The sequence below is a fragment of the Staurois parvus genome, unplaced genomic scaffold (genome assembly GCF_062004578.1).
Source record: "Staurois parvus isolate SC_StPar_1 unplaced genomic scaffold, SC_StPar_1.0 ptg001222l, whole genome shotgun sequence".
Lineage (NCBI taxonomy): Eukaryota > Metazoa > Chordata > Amphibia > Anura > Ranidae > Staurois > Staurois parvus.
This window is the reverse complement of record NW_028319018.1, coordinates 233,565-250,710: the sequence shown is the minus strand read 5'-3', so window position 1 is coordinate 250,710 and position 17,146 is coordinate 233,565. Positions and strand designations below refer to the sequence as shown.

General features: G+C 42.6%; 1 protein-coding gene across 1 annotated transcript in view; it reads left to right on the top strand.

Moving 5' to 3' along the window:
• The window catches only part of LOC149438053 (uncharacterized), a 159,098-nt gene extending 150,386 nt beyond the window's left edge, over positions 1-8,712 (top strand). Inside the window, exon 4 of the mRNA XM_089660306.1 lies at positions 7,718-8,712. Coding sequence (XP_089516432.1) covers positions 7,718-8,712 — 995 coding nt within the window. The remainder of the gene's footprint in view (positions 1-7,717) is intronic.
• Positions 8,713-17,146: the final 8,434 nt, after the last annotated feature.

The following is a 17,146-nucleotide window of genomic DNA, read 5'->3' as shown; positions in this document are numbered from 1 at the left end:
CTCACTGATTGGTCCAGAGTAGGGCGGGGACTGGGTGATATCAGCCTGTAATCCCCTGGTCACTTTCCTGAGCTGTGTTCCCCGTCCTGTATTCCTGGATTTCTCTTCCAGGGGACCTTCTCTGTTATCTGCTGGCTGTGCCGGGTGGAGGGATATGTCCGTAGTGTCTCAGACCCAAGTCACTGAGTGCAGTCTCAGGAGATGGGAGGCAGCGGTGTGGGACCTACATAGTTACATAGTTAGTCTGGCTGAAAAAAGACATCCATCTAGTTGTACCATTAAAAATAAAAGTTATAATCCGACACCCACAGCTGATCCACCAGAAGGAAAAAACCCAGCAAAGCACGATGTAATCTGCTCCTGCAGGGGAAAAAATTCCTTCCTGATCCTCCGAGAGGCAATCGGATATTCCCTGGATCAACTTTCCCTATAAATGTTATATCCAGTTATATTCTGTGTATCCAAGAAAGAATCCAGGACTTTCCTACAGCAATCCCCCCCTTATGTATTATACATGGAGATCATATCCCCCCCTTATGTATTATACACGGAGATCATATCCCCCCTTATGTATTATACATGGAGATCATATCCCCCTTATGTATTATACATGGAGATCATATCCCCCCTTATGTATTATACATGGAGATCATATCCCCCCCTTATGTATTATACATGGTGATCACATCCCCCCTTATATATTATACATGGAGATCATATCCCCCCCTTATGTATTATACATGGAGATCATATCCCCCTTATGTATTATACATGGAGATCATATCCCCCCCCTTATGTATTATACATGGAGATCATATCCCCCCTTATGTATTATACATGGAGATCATATCCCCCCCCTTATGTATTATACATGGAGATCATATCCCTCCTTATGTATTATACATGGAGATCATATCCCCCCCCTTATGTATTATACATGTAGATCATATCCCCCCTTATGTATTATACATGGAGATCATATCCCCCTTATGTATTATACATGGAGATCATATCCCCCCTTATGTATTATACATGGAGATCATATCCCCCCTTATGTATTATACATGGAGGTCATATCCCCCCTTATGTATTATACATGGAGATCATATCCCCCCTTATGTATTCTACATGGAGATCATATCCCCCCTTATGTATTATACATGGAGATCATATCCCCCCTTATGTATTATACATGGTGATCATATCCCCCTTATGTATTATACATGGAGATCATATCCCCCCTTATGTATTATACATGGAGATCATATCCCCCCTTATGTATTATACATGGAGATCATATCCCCCCTTATGTATTATACATGGAGATCATATCCCCCCTTATGTATTATACATGGTGATCATATCCCCCTTATGTATTATACATGGTGATCATATCCCCCTTATGTATTATACATGGAGATCATATCCCCCCTTATGTATTATACATGGAGATCATATCCCCCCTTATGTATTATACATGGAGATCATATCCCCCCCTTATGTATTATACATGGAGATCATATTCCCCTTATGTATTATACATGGAGATCATATTCCCCCCTTATGTATTATACATGGAGATCATATTCCCCTTATGTATTATACATGGAGATCATATCCCCCCTTATGTATTATACATGGAGATCATATCCCCCTTATGTATTATACATGGAGATCATATCCCCCCTTATGTATTATACATGGAGATCATATCCCCCTTATGTATTATATATGGAGGTCATATCCCCCTTATGTATTATACATGGAGATCATATCACCCCTTATGTATTATACATGGAGATCATATCCCCCCTTATGTATTATACATGGTGATCATATCCCCCTTATGTATCATACATGGAGATCATATCCCCCTTATGTATTATACATGGAGATCATATCCCCCCCTTATGTATTATACATGGAGATCATATTCCCCTTATGTATTATACATGGAGATCATATCCCCCTTATGTATTATACATGGAGATCATATCCCCCTTATGTATTATACATGGAGATCATATCCCCCCTTATGTATTATACATGGAGATCATATCCCCCTTATGTATTATACATGGAGATCATATCCCCCCTTATGTATTATACATGGAGATCATATCCCCCTTATGTATTATACATGGAGATCATACTGAACTGCATGTTGAAGATGAGGTCTTACTAATGATTTGTACCGGGGGGTAGGGGTGGAGGGGAGGTGATATCTCTCTCTCTGGAGTCTATACCTCTCCTAATACAGAGAGGATTTTGCTCGCTTTGGAATCCGCAGCTTTGCATTGCTGCCATTATTAAGCTTGTGATCTACTAGAACCTTCTCCACCATTGACCCCCCCAGATCCTTCTTCTCCATTGACCCCCCCAGATCCTTCTTCTCCATTGATCCCCCCAGATCCTTCTCCACCACTGACCCCTCCAGATTCTTCTCCATTATTGACCCCCCCAGATCTTTCTCCACCATTGACTATATATAGATAAACAAAGCCTCTTGTTACAATCAAACAGACCGTTTTTGAGAACAGCTCTTCTCCGGCTTTCTTTTTCTTCTGAACTTGCTGCTTCTTGGAGTTCCTTGAGGTAGCTTCTATCCACAGATAAGGTCTGTAAGATGAATATTGGTTCCCACTCTCCGGTCACCTCTCCTTCTATTTCTGGTGGTTTCATGGCCGCTCGTTTTGCCGCCAAATCTGCCAGATTATTGTCTTTGGCTTCTTGGGAGTTTAGATTCCCATGAGCTTTTACCTTCAGAATAGCCACTTGAGTGGGTAGAAGGAGTGCTTCTAGCAGTCGTCCAATGGCTTTTTTATGTCTTATGGATGTACCTGCCGCAGTCATATATCCTCTTGCCTTCCATATAGATCCGAAATCATGGGCCACCCTGAAGGCGTGTCTAGAATCTGTGTAGATATTGGACCTTTTTTTTTTCCCTTCCACCATCCGGCATGCTGTTGTGAGTGCTTGAAGTTTAGCTCCCTGTGCAGATATTGCTGGCGATAGGGCTCTTGCCTGTAGGACTGTGCCTGCAGTAGTGACCGCAAATCCTGTATAATATTTGCCTCCATCATCTGCATATCTGGAACCATCAACAAAGAAAGTGAAGTCTGGATCCTGCAGAGGTGTTTCCATTTTCATCACTTCAAGATAGTTATGAGGCTCAGTGGCTCCATTATCCTCTCCACTTTCTGCATTACCTTCATTACCCCCCTCAGCAATTGGGAGGAGAGTGGCCGGATTCAGGGTTTGGCAACGTAGGAGAGTGACGTTATCAGGAAGTTGGAGGGAACACTGTAGTCTAAGATGCCTCGCTGTGGACAAATGTTTAGGTTGGACTTGGTTTAAAATGGCAGCAATGTCATACGGCTCCAGGAGGACAAGTTCATGTCCCAGAACGATATCAGAGGTCTTATCCAGCAGAGCTTGAGCAGTGAAAACTGCACGCAGACACGAGGGTGCTCCTCTAGCCATTGGGTCTAAACGGCATGAGTAGTAGCCTACGGGTCGTAGGCAGTCACCATGGGACTGGGCCAATACTCCTGTGCCAGGGCCTTGGCGTTCAGACACGAACAGTTTGAAAGGTTTCTCGTAGTCTGGTAGACCTAGGGCTGGGGCTGAAGAAAGTAAGCGTTTTAGAGCCAAAAAGTTGGAGGCGGCCTCTTTGGACAGATGGAAGGGCTCAGACTTGAGAGCATTGTAGAGTGGTTGCATAAACCAAGAAGCATCAGGAGTCCATGACCTACAGTAGGATATGAGGCCAAGAAAGGCATGGAATGGCTTTTGGCCTAGCGGCAGTGGCAGGTTCTGGATGGCCTTAACTCTTTCCTCCGTAAGATGCCTTGTTCCATGTGAGAGGCAGTGGCCAAGAACATGACTGTTGTAGAGCACCATTACAACTTCGGTTTAGAGGCCTTACAGCCTTGGTGTGCCAAGTAACATAGTAAACTCTCCGAGGCTTCTTCAGCCGTGGGCAGGTCATCAGCACAGAGGAGAAAGTCATCCACAAATTGAAGAAGGACCACTGCCGAATGTTCCTTTTGCCACGTGTCCAGTATGGGGGTCATGGCTTTGGCAAACTGGCTTGGAGAATTTTGCGCCCCTTGTGGCATAAACTGCCCAGGTGTATTGCTGTCCCTCATGGGTAAAAATGAAGTATCTGCAGGAAGGATACAAGGGAACGCTGAAGAATGCATTTGCCAGGTCCACCACGTTGAAGTATTTTGCTGTTGGAGGTACCCCTGTGAGTAAAGTGTGGGGATTTGGGGCGATAAATGTCTCTAAGACAGTGGCTTCATTCACTGCTCGGAGGTCCTGTACCATCCTGTACTTCTCTGATTCTCCTTTGGGTGTCTTCTTTTTTTTTTACCGGGAACAAAGGTGTGTTGCATGGAGAGGTACAAGGTATGAGTGCACCATTTGCCAAAAGGGACTTGACCTGCTTTGAAATGGCCTTAGATTGCGCTGGTTTCAGTGGGTACTGTGGTTTCCTGGGTAGGGGAGCTCCAGGCTTCAGTTCCACCATAATTGGGGGTACCTTTTAAACGTCCAATATCTTCGGGTCCTGTGGACTATAGACAACTTGGGATTCTGCTCAGCACATCCGGCGGTACGTAGAATGTACCATTGACTTGTAAGATCGGACACACTGGGTAGAGGTGGCTCACTCGAGGCGTTGGCCTTCCAGTTGTCTAATTTGGTGTACCAATATGGCCGTCTCCAGGAAGTGTACTGGGCAGGGCACGAAGTGACAATGCAGGTGCAGCAAGATGGCTGCCATCAGGAAATGCACTGGGCTGGGCAGGAAGTGACAATGCAGGTGCAGCAAGATGGCTGCCGTCAGGAAGTGCACTGGGCTGGGCAGGAAGTGACAATGCAGGTGCAGCAAGATGGCTGCCGTCAGGAAGTGCACTGGGCTGGGAAGGAACTGGAAGGGCAGGGAAAAGGGTGGTGGGTGTTCCTTTTCAATATTTAACACATTAATGGTACACATAAAGTTTTTTTTTTTTTCCCTGTTGCAATACCTGTTCTGTCCACTGCTCTTTGTGGATAACTTTGGCTACATTTTACCAAACTTCTTGCTGTCTTCAGCAAATTTTTGTCAACTAAGACATCTTTCTTCTCTTTTTTTTTCCTGCCATTCCTCTGACTGTAGCCTAAACCTCCTTATCTTTAATTCCACATACTTTTCCTCTTCTCTCTGTGCAACCAGGTCACATGGTAACATTCCTTTCTAGGGGTCTTATCAGCGTCTGACCCATCTCCTCCCCCCTTGTCTGTCCTTTTTAACAGAAATCCAAAACACTTCACAGGCTGATGTCCAGACTTTCCTTAACCCTTAACAAACCCCAACCTTCTGTTATGAATGGCAAACATTAACTCAAAGACACACATTTAGGACATGACATAGCAGTCTATCTTGGTGGGCTATGAGTACAGATCACTGAGTAACTCTTCCTAGCCCCAAACATGGCTAAGGCACCCCGCTGCCACACTACCGTGACGTGTACACGACACCTCCTCTTGTGGTCAACACACAAGGTTACCACACCCAAGAGAAATTATGTGTCAAAACCCTCAGTAGGTCCACTCCTCTTCCACCTCAAGACTGACACATAAAAACAAACACAAACAACATAAACCAGACAGCAGATAATCAATGCAGGTAAAGTTCAAATAATCTCCGGGCAATCAATGTTACCTGCCTTTAATGACCTTAAGCAGCCGTATTAGGCACAGGAATGAATCAACAAGGACAGGATAAGCACTGGTAAGATAGCAAAATATATCTTACCATGCTCCGAGAGTTGATCAGGCTCTCCCAGTCCTGTGAGTGATTCCTCACGCCCTGTCAGGTCGGCTGTTCGCGGGTTCATGTCCCGGGCTTCTCGGCACCAGCTGATTTAGATAAAGACCAAAAGTGTCCGTTGATTATCTGCTCCTCTCCTAATTAATCTTTGCTAGCTAGCTTTGGAATGTGCGCACACTGGAAGAGTCTCACACTGACACACAAGTTCAGTCTATGAACACTTCTAGTTTATTATAATGAGAAAGTGAACTTATATATGTAAAATGATGTGAGAGTCATGTGACAACAGCATAAGCATTATATTAGTCTTTGATTGGTCATTTCCACATGAAAACAATCTCCGTCATGGTATAGGTGTGATCTTCTTCCAGGCCTTATCTTATAGAAAGAAAACATTCCTTTGTCTCAAGTTGGCACGATGGTAGGGGGGAGGGGGGATCGGTGCCTGTGAGCAGACATTTCTTAAGCAAGAATTTCTTAAAGTACCACAAAACCCAGCAGGCAGAAAATATTCACACAACATATGTATTCATACTAAACATTTATAAATATGAAGAAAGAAATAGTATTAAAGTATAAAAGTAAATATGTATAAAAAATATATATATTCAATAGGAAACGAAATAGGCATTTTACCAAATCCATCACACAAGTATACCACGTCCACCACCACCCCTCTGTCCAAGTATACCACGTCCACCGCCACCTCTCTGTCCAAGTATACCACATCCACCGCCACCCCTCTGTCCAAGTATACCACGTCCACCACCACCCCTCTGTCCAAGTATACCACGTCCACCGCAACCCCTCTGTCCAAGTATACCACGTCCACCCCTCTCTCCAAGGATTTGCTCACCTCCAATCTAACCTGTTTCTTGATGGTTTAATCCCAGATCACCTCTACATGTTGTCTACAGTAAACAGTTAAACTTCCACTGATTACAGAATACTAATACTGTGAGTCCTGATCCTTATATTATATAACTTGTACATTACATACTCCTGACCCCTGCACTATATACTCTGTGTTGTACATTACATACTCCTGACCCCTGCACTATATACTCTATATTGTACATTACATACTCCTGACCCCTGCACTATATACTCTGTGTTGTACATTACATACTCCTGACCCCTGCACTATATACTCTATGTTGTACATTACATACTCCTGACCCCTGCACTATATACTCTGTGTTGTACATTACATACTCCTGACCCCTGCACTATATACTCTATGTTGTACATTACATACTCCTGACTTCTGCTCTCCCCCTCCCCCCACTGCTATATATACACATAATATGGATTCTCTTTTGTTCCCCCCATTTCCTACCAGCTGGACATTTTGTATCGGATGATGTGATTGGAGCACAGACTTTTACATGGTGATAATAATGTGATAACATCCTCCAACTGTGGACCCTTAAACAGAAAGTGATAATGAGGGAGGAGTCAATACCCCAATGATGGTGGTCTTCAGGATCAGTCCAGTCTTCATCTTGGTTGTTCTCCCCCCATCCTCACTCTCTGACCTCTGGTGGGGCTCAGCCCCGCTGTTCTTCATGACTAAATCATGGACTAAATAAGGAAGTGCAGTACTTCTTGTGTTGGGAAGATGGCGATGAGTGATAGAGGGGGTGGGGACCCTCGTCCTATAATCCCCTCATCACTGTCCCTCCTATAAAAGACAGTTCTGGTTGTTTCCTCACTCTCTGACTAAGGTCCATGAATAAAGAAATGACCTGGTAGGAGATCAGAGGAGCCATTTCCTAGTTCCCTTGAGGGTGGAATTGTAAGCTCCTCAGAGACCAAGCTGCCTGATGTGGGCGGAGTCCTGGTTTGGGGGAACCAATCAGCTCCTGTCTAGTAATCCTCTTTGTCTTTGTATTTTAGTCCATGGCCGGGAAATGAGGAAAACCTCCGAGGATTGTCTCACTTTGTCTCCAGACTGGAAAGTAGAAGATGAGGACATCAAAGAGTATAATCCAGGAGAAAACCCGGCTCCCTCCAATGTCCATCCGGCACCACCCAGTGTAGATGGACCATCGGATTCCTCGTATCCTGAGGAACCTCAGACTGTGCGGGACCGGGCCGGCCTTCCAACAGGGAAGAGATTCTCCTGTACTGAGTGTGGGAAGAGGTTCAGTTCTACATACCATCTTAATAGGCATAAAAGATCTCACACGGGGGAGAAGCCGTATCCTTGTCCTGAGTGCGGGAAATGTTTTTCAGTTAAGTCCAATCTTTACATACATCAGAGATCTCACACAGGGGAAAAGCCATATTCCTGTCCTGAGTGCGGAAAATATTTTTCACAGAAGTCCAATCTTTACACACATCAGAGATCTCACACGGGGGAGAAGCCGTATTCCTGTCCTGAGTGCGGGAAATGTTTTTTGGTGAAGTCCAAATTTCAAAGTCATAAGAGACGTCATACGGGAGAGAAGCCGTATTCTTGCCCTGAGTGCGGGAAATGTTATTTAGATGAGTCCAGTATTTACAGACATCAGAGATCTCACACGGGGGAGAAGCCGTATTCCTGCCCTGAGTGTGGGAAATGTTTTTCAGTGAAGTCCCATCTTTACATACATCAGAGATCTCACACAGGGGAGAAGCCGTATTCCTGCCCTGAGTGTGGGAAATGTTTTTCAGACAAGTCCAGTCTTAACACACATCAGAGATCTCACACAGGAGAGAAGCCGTATTCCTGTCCTGAGTGTGGGAAATGTTTTTCAGTGAAGTTCCATCTTTACATACATCAGAGATCTCACACAGGGGAGAAGCCGTATTCCTGTCCTGACTGCGGGAAATGTTTTTCACAAAAGTCCCATCTTTCCAGACATCAGAGACTGCACATGAAAGAGAAGCCACTTTCCTGTCCTGAGTGAGGGAAATGTTCCTCACTGAAGTCCTGTCTTCCTGTACATCAGGGGTCCCACACAACCCTGGAGGTGTATTAGAGCCTTGAGTGCAGGAAATGTCTTCTAGATGAATGTTGCTGGACATCCCAGCTCTCATGTGGGGAAGAAGCACACCCTGATATACACCTCAGATATACTCCATGGCTGATCTTCATCATGGAAGAAACAGTTCATGAGGAGATCAGAGGTCCCCAAAGACATGGATGAAGTGTGGGACCAGGTTGGCCATTGATGGCAGGAGAAGAAGAAAAATGGAGTCCTGACCTAGAGCACTGGGCTGACTCTCATTGGGGTGCAGCCTATATACTAGAGATGGTCTGCACCTACATGGATGGGGGTCTGCTGTGCTGGGGGAGGGGTTTATGGGAAGGTTGGAGGAGTATATAAACTAGGATGGAGGGGGGAGAATGCAATTATAACGGGGTAGACAGATCAGACCGGGGTCAGTACTTATTGGGGGGTAAAAAGAAAAACTAAAAATCCTCCTGCACTGATACGGAAATACCCTAACCAATAGCGGCCAACACCCAATGATAATACCAATCAGATCAAGAAAACAATTGAAAATGAATGGTGCAGCGCTAACTACAAAAGTGAATAAAAATAAATGTAACCAAACACTCATAAAGTGCTAATAAATCAACAAACCAAAATATACATAACAATATAGTGCTAATCAGAACCGTGATAACAACGTGGACAATACTAGTGTATGAGTCACCTCAGTGACCTAAAAATGGTGATAAACACACATAATAAAATAGACTGGTGTTAAGTGTCCTTGATAGCAATCAGAAAACCTTTTATAACAAGTACTAACAAGTCCATAAAGTAACAAGTGGTGATAAAACGTGATAAAACACCATGCAATGTGTTAAACGTGAACACTTCATGCAAGTGCCGGCACACTTTAAATCCACTGCAGCTGCAGTGCCTCCTCACCTTCCTGCGACCCAAAAGGGCCCAACAGGTATTCAGGATCACTCTGGATCCTTTATATCTCCGGCTAATACCTCTCCAGAAAGCCAAGGATCATAAACGGTCTCCTGTTCAGCCTCCAAATGCTTCCTCCTCTGCCTTTTATAAGGATACTCTGTAGGGTATATTACTCACAATCCCAGTGAGTGATAAAAAGATCCTCCATAGTGTAGTATTATTAATAATGCAGTCTTTATTTAAACATAGGAAGCACACTCACATGAACCTGCAGTCCCTTCCTCCTGCTATATGTGGGTATGCTGCATCCCTGTGGTACTTCCTGGGTGTACTAAGATGGCGTCCTCCACCGGAAGTGCGTCACTCGTAACGGAAGCTGCGTATCGGCGTTACCTACGCGTTACGTCACGTGGTCTCATGACTTCCTCGGGGTATCGCCAAGGAGACACAGCTGCTCCTTTTATATTGGCATTGGCGCATATCCCGCCTCCCAAGCTGATAACAGACACGTGGCCATTTTCTAGAAGGCTAAAAATCTAGATATGGCGCATACCTGGTCTCCCAGGCTAATAATTAGCCGCGGCCATTGGATGGAAGCCAAAACAGTATTATATATATACATATTCATAATAAACTAACCTCCATACCCAGGAAAAAGACATTAGATCCAGCTAAAAACCCCAACACAGTCAGGATCCAAAATGATCACTAAAAAAACCTTTATTATTGAAACAACTCTAAATAAATTCTACTAATATTAACTATTTAAAAAAGGGGAATAAACCAGGTGGAAATAAATGTATTCTAACATATACACTACCCAGAAAGATGAAGTGTATATAAGAATAAAAATAAATAACTATATACGTAAAAATATAAGTATACCCATATCGATATAAAAAACTCAGAACACCTTTTGAAGACAAAAAATAATACCAAAAAAATGATAAATAAAAAATAAGTATATAAATAAAATAAAAATGACCACATGTGTATGCAGTATACCCACACATGAACATAGATTGATACCTAAATAAATAACATAATTCCATAAATACAATTACAATAAAAAATAAATAAAATATATATGGAATATATAATAAAATGTATAAAAAATATATAGACAGCCAACGATCTAAAAACTAAAATATTTATTAAAAATCACTGATAAAACAATTGAGATCAAACTCAACATTCAACCCTCTAGGGACCATGGTTTTCATATAATAAATCCAACGTGACTCGGCTTGGCTGAGGGATCTAATTGTATTACTGCCTCTCCAGTGTCTCTTACATTTTTCTATCCCCCAGAATTTGATATTACTGGGATCCTTGTTGTGATGTGTGGTACATTGCCTAGAGACATTGTGCTTAGGGAACCCTTCCTAATGTTTTGAACGTACTCCCTGAGTCTCTTCCATAGCGCTCTTTTAGTTCTGCCAATATATTGTAATCCACATTCACATTCTAAGCAGTATACTACCCCTCTGTTGTGCATGAAATGAAGTCTTTAATGATGAACTCTTGTCCAGTAGTCTTAGCAATACAGTTCTTACGTCTGGTATTTGATCTTCTAGTGGCTATACAGGCGTAGCAATTTCTGCATGGGTAAAAACGTGACTTTATTCTGACTGGGAGGATCTAATACACTCTTAACCACCTTTGATTTCACCGTGGGTGCTTTTCTATACACAAATTTGGGAACAGCTGGTAAAACACCTCTTAAAATGGGATCTGCCCTTAAAATACCCCAATGTTTGCTAAAAATTCTATTTTTTTGTAATGGATATTAAAATCTAAGATTATTGATAGGTTGTCCTCTGTATTCTCTTCTTTCCTATTATCTTGTAAGAATGTACTTCTATCCCTATTTCCCACTTCTACTATACTCTGGGTGATCATATCCTTAGGATACCCTTTATCCACAAATCTAGATCACAACTTCTAAATAATCACTAACTAGGGTACGGTTCCTCCTGACTCTCACAAACTGACCCTTTGGGATATAAAACAACCAAGGGGGGAAATGACAACTCCCCATTGGTATATATCCATTACGATCCACACTTTTAAAATATGTTTTAGTTAAAAAATTTTCCATTTATAATTTTAATATTTAAATCTAAAAACTGTATTTCTTCCTTGCTATGTTCCCATGTAAATCTGATATTCTTATTATTTTCATTCAATTTGTTTAAAAACTTCAATAAGGTGTTTTCCTCTCCTTCCTAAATAATAATCACGTCATCTATATATCTTTTATACACTTTTAACTCCTTCGGATACTCTTGATATACCTCCGTTTCTTCCCTGTGTGCCATAAATATATTGGCTACACTTGGTGCAAAGCGGGCACCCATTGCTACGCCCCTATTTTGTTCATAGTTGGTGTGCTCATGCCAGAAGTAATTGTGACTCAAACCAAATTCAAGACATTCCAATAAAAACTTTCTTTGAGTCCAAGGCAGATGGCTGTACTTCCTGAGCCCCCATCCAACTGCCTCTATTGCATCCTCATGCCCTATGATTGTATACAAGGAAGATATGTCCGCACTTGCTAAATAAATATTTCTTCCTCCTTTGAATTCCTCCAGCACCTGAATCAGATGTTTAATATCACGTAAATATGCTGTAGTACTTTTTACCACTGGTTGCAAAAATTCATCTATGTAATGTCCCAATCTAGCCCCCACTGACTGTATGCCGTTTACTATGGGTCTGCCCGGTGGTTTTGTGGCATTTTTATGTATCTTCGGGACCGTATATTTTCAATTTTGTCCATGAGAAAGGACTAGAATTGGTCATGTTCCTACTCAAAAGGAAACAAAAAAAGTTGAGGAAATTAGAAGCACAAATTGGTGAAATGAAGGAAAAGACTGTACCATTTAAGGAAACAACAGAGCACCAGCTGCCTAGTACATCCTGGTCTTTCACATACCAGCACTGGAGTATCACTTGGTGATGTGGCAAGTCCCACAGGTGCAGTACAAGCTGGTGCAGTGGCGAGCACAAGTAGTGTCCAGCAGCCACCAAGAATTCGCACACAGGCCTGTAGAACCCATGGTGTCCTTCCGGATGTGCTTGCAAATCCCGATTAGCAGCCCACAAATTCTGCAGCATCCATACTTCCCCCATTCACTGCCCAACTAGGAATTCAGGTGGAAACAGCAAATTTAACTACTCCTATCACGTACCTGGTGATGGAGGCCAATGGAGAGAGGGCTTCCCTTGCGGCTAAGTTCCAGACTACCCTGAAAGTGGGACAGCTGGAGCAAGGCCCAAAGTTGCACAGGTCGCCTGTAGGAGTGCTGGTTGGTGGTCCACTCAGAAGCACAGCTGGTGCACGGAGATAGGTCTGCAGACAGGAGGCAGCTGTGCATGGTATGCAAGCCCTTCCAGGATTTGGATGTTTACGGAGTAGTCGGTTCAAGCTACGGTCAGGTACGAGGTGGGAATCAGAGCAGACGTAGTCAGATGGGAAAGCCGAGGTCATACACAGAGGAGTGAGAAAGAGAGTATCCGTAAGCCAAGCCGAAGTCAGGGGTAAATCAGAGTAGACAGGTCAAGGAGCAAGCTGAATTGGTAACAGGAGATCACAAGTCAGAAACACAGGAACAGGGCACGGGGAGCTAGAGATCATCCAGCAACCAGAGAAAGGGATGAGCCTCCTTATAAAGGCCATCAGGCACCAGACTGAGGCTGATGTATCCTTCTGCGGCCATGTAGAGTATTGGCAGAAATGCCAGATCTTCCAGAACTCCTTCCGTGGACAGGACCCTGACAACTCCCCTTGATTTTTGGAGCTGTTTTTCACAGAAGATCTGTATGCATTGATTGTGGATCAAAACAATTTATATGCAGAACAATTTATCACTGCCAACCCAAATTCAAACCTTGCCAGACCATTCGCATGGAAACTCAATACGGTTTCCGAATTAAAACATTTTTTGGGCCTAACCCTCAACATGGGCATTACTAAAGAAAAATGAATTGCGGTTGTATTGGTCCAGAGACTTGATTCATCATATGCCGTGTTCTCTGCTGCCATGGCCAGGCATAGATATGAGAGTATAATGTGTTTTATGCATTTCAATGACAATACACTCTGTCATCCTCGGGGTGACCCTGAATGTGACCGGCTCCACAAAATTCAGCCCCTCGCAAATCACCTTAACCAAAAATTTGCAGATGTCTATACTCCCCAGCAAAACATCTGCGTTGATGAGTCCCTCATTAATTTTTCTGGCCGACTTGCATTTAAACAATCTCTCCCCAGCAAGCGTGCCAGATATGGGGTCATGATGTAGAAGACCTGTGAGAGAACAACAGGCTATACTTATAAGTTTTGGATTTATGAGGGAAATGATAGTCACGTGGAGCCCCCTGGATGCCCAGACTACATGGGGAGCAGTGGAAAGATAGTTTGGGACTCGGTGTCATCCTTTTTCCATATGGGGTACCACTTATACGTGGACAATGTTTATTCAAGCGTGCCACTATTTAGACATTTGTACAATCTTGGAATTGGGGCATGTGGCACCGTGTGACCTAGTGTGTGCCCACCATTAGAAGTGGGTGGATGCAGGGCAGTATATTCCAATGGTGATCATACCACACACTTTTTCTGGCAGAGATTTCTTCTCTTTTTTCATTCAGTCCACAGACTGCATACAAAGAAAAAAAAAAGAACATAGCATATATACCCAAAAAGGACCAGCGACGTACTGGTACATCCCTAGACTTTGAATGGTTATACCAGGATGAGGCCTACAGGTGCATGCATCATCCTGGTATCAATTTTTTCAGCCGGCGATCGGTTTTCATGTAAAAGCAATCCTAGTGGCTAATTAGCTACAGGATTACTTTTACAACTATGCCCCCCCCCCCCGCTGCCTTCCACGGCCTTCTCGGGCAGTCCCGTGCCATCGGGGGAACCTGAGAATGCAGCCAGTGTTTCTGCCAGCTGACCATAGAGCTGATTGGAGACCAGAGTGGTGCCAATCATCTCTATAGTCTAAGAATTCGGAATCTACGAGCATTTCATCACTTCAGTTTTGTAGGATATAAACAGCGCCATTTGTAAATTGGGAAAGCATCTGATCACCGATCTTGGTTTGATTGGATAATGTAAGGGCAGAGGAGATATCCAGAGTCTGATAGGCCCCAGATTTCTCAAAAAATAATATATGACAATGCCCATTGAAGTTATAGGGGATATTTGCAATTTCTGTGATAGCATTAAAAGTGATAAAAAAAAAATGAAAGAGACAGTGTAAAAATAATAAAAAAAATCAAAATAACTTACAAAAAAGTATCCTCACCCCCCCCCCCCCCACCTGCGTTTGTGAGCGATGACCCTGTGCCAGTATGTAAACAGCAGTTGCACCATGCATGTGAGGTATCACCACGAACGTCAGATCAAGGGCAGTAATTCTAACATTAGACCTCCTCTGTAAACCTAAAATGGTAGCTTGTAAAGGCTTTTAAAGCATTGCCTATGGATATTAAAAATGTATGCAGTTTGTCACCATTGCACAGGGCATGCACAGTTTTAAAGCATGTCATGTTTGGTATCTATTTACTCGGCATACCATCATATTTTATATTTTACCAAATAATTGGACAATATATTGTGTTTTTATGCATTAAAAGTAAAAAAACTATTTAAAAAAAAAATTGTGTTTGAAAAATTGCTGCACGAGTACAATGTGACATAAAAAAATTCAGTACTATGTGACATCCACCATTTTATTCACTAGGGTGATTGACAAACAAACTTTTTTTACACAAAATTGTCACTTAAATAATTTATTGCTTACACATGACATGGGTATATGTGGAATTACTCCCCAAAATGTATTTTGCTACTTCTCCCGAGTATGGGGATACCACATGTGAGAGACGTTTTGGCAGTCTTCCATGGACTCAATATGCCTCTCAGCAGACAGCTTAGGGTGTCTACTTTCCGAAAAGGGGTCATTTGGGGGTGTTTGTACTATCCTGGTATTTTAGCACCTCAGGAAATGTGATGGGCAGTCAGAAAGTATAAGTTGTGTAAATTCCATTATCTATCCCATAGTTTGTAGACGCTATAACTATCACACAAAGCAATCAATATACACTTATTGGGATTATTTTTAACCAAAAACATGGAGCAGAATATTTTAGTATTTTTTAATATTTTTATGACAGAAATGAGAAAATGTCATTTTTTTAAAAACCTTTTTTTGCAAAACTTTTTTCGTTTATAGCACCAAAAATAAAAATTGCATAAGTGATCAAATATCACTGAATTTCTATTTGTGTGAAAAAAAAGGACATAAATTTCATTTATTTACTGTATTGCATGACCGCGCAATTGTCCCTTAAACTAGTGCAGCGCTGTATAGCAAAGAAATGGTGTAAATTCCATTATCTATGCCATAGTTTGTAGACGCTATAACTGTCACACAAACAATCAATATACACTTATTGGGATTATTTTCACTAAAAACATGAAGCAGAATGCAGGACTTAAATTTTATTTGGGTGCAGCATTGCATGACCGCGCAATTATCAGTTGAATTAGTGCAGCACCGAGTAGCAAAAAGAGGCGTGGTCATTAAGGGGGGTAAATCCTCTGGAGGACAAGTGGTTAAACATGTCCAGCAAAAAGAAAATAAAAATCAAATTTTGTCATAAATTTTGGCCAAAATGTATTCTGCTCCGTGTCTTCGCTAAAATAAAATCGCAATCCGTGTAAATGAATCGGTTTATGTGAAAGTTATAACATCTACAAATGGTGGGATAGATACTGGAATTGTATTTTTGTTACTAGTGTGATAGATAGTTTGGGCCTACAATAATTTTTACCATCATTGTGAACTTTTGATAGAAGTCTCAGCCTCAGTTCCTGCAACTTCCCGAAACTGCACTTTCTAAGTGGACATTGACTATATGTAAGATTTCCCATGTGTTTTATCACCCCAACACCCCCCATGAAGGTTTCCTGTAGAGGTTTATGGCAGTATGGTCACCTGGCTGATGTAAGGAATAAGCCCCGGACCCGTCATTCCTAACACCTCCTAGAGAGTATTGTCATCCATCTTCCTGCAGGAACTGAATTCAGAGGAGATATGATCAGCGATTGTCATCCATCTTCCTGCAGGAACTGAATTCAGAGGAGGTACGATCAGCGACTGTCATCCATCTTCCTGCAGGAACTGAATTCAGAGGAGGTACGATCAGCGACAGTCATCCATCTTCCTGCAGGAACTGAATTCAGAGGAGGTATGATCAGCGACTGTCATCCATCTTCCTGCGGGAACTGAATTCAGAGGAGGTATGATCAGCGACAGTCATCCATCTTCCCACGGGAACTGAATTCAGAGGAGGTATGATCAGCGACAGTCATCCATCTTCCTGCGGGAACTGAATTCAGAGGAGGTATGATCAGCGACTGTCATCCATCTTCCCGCGGGAACTG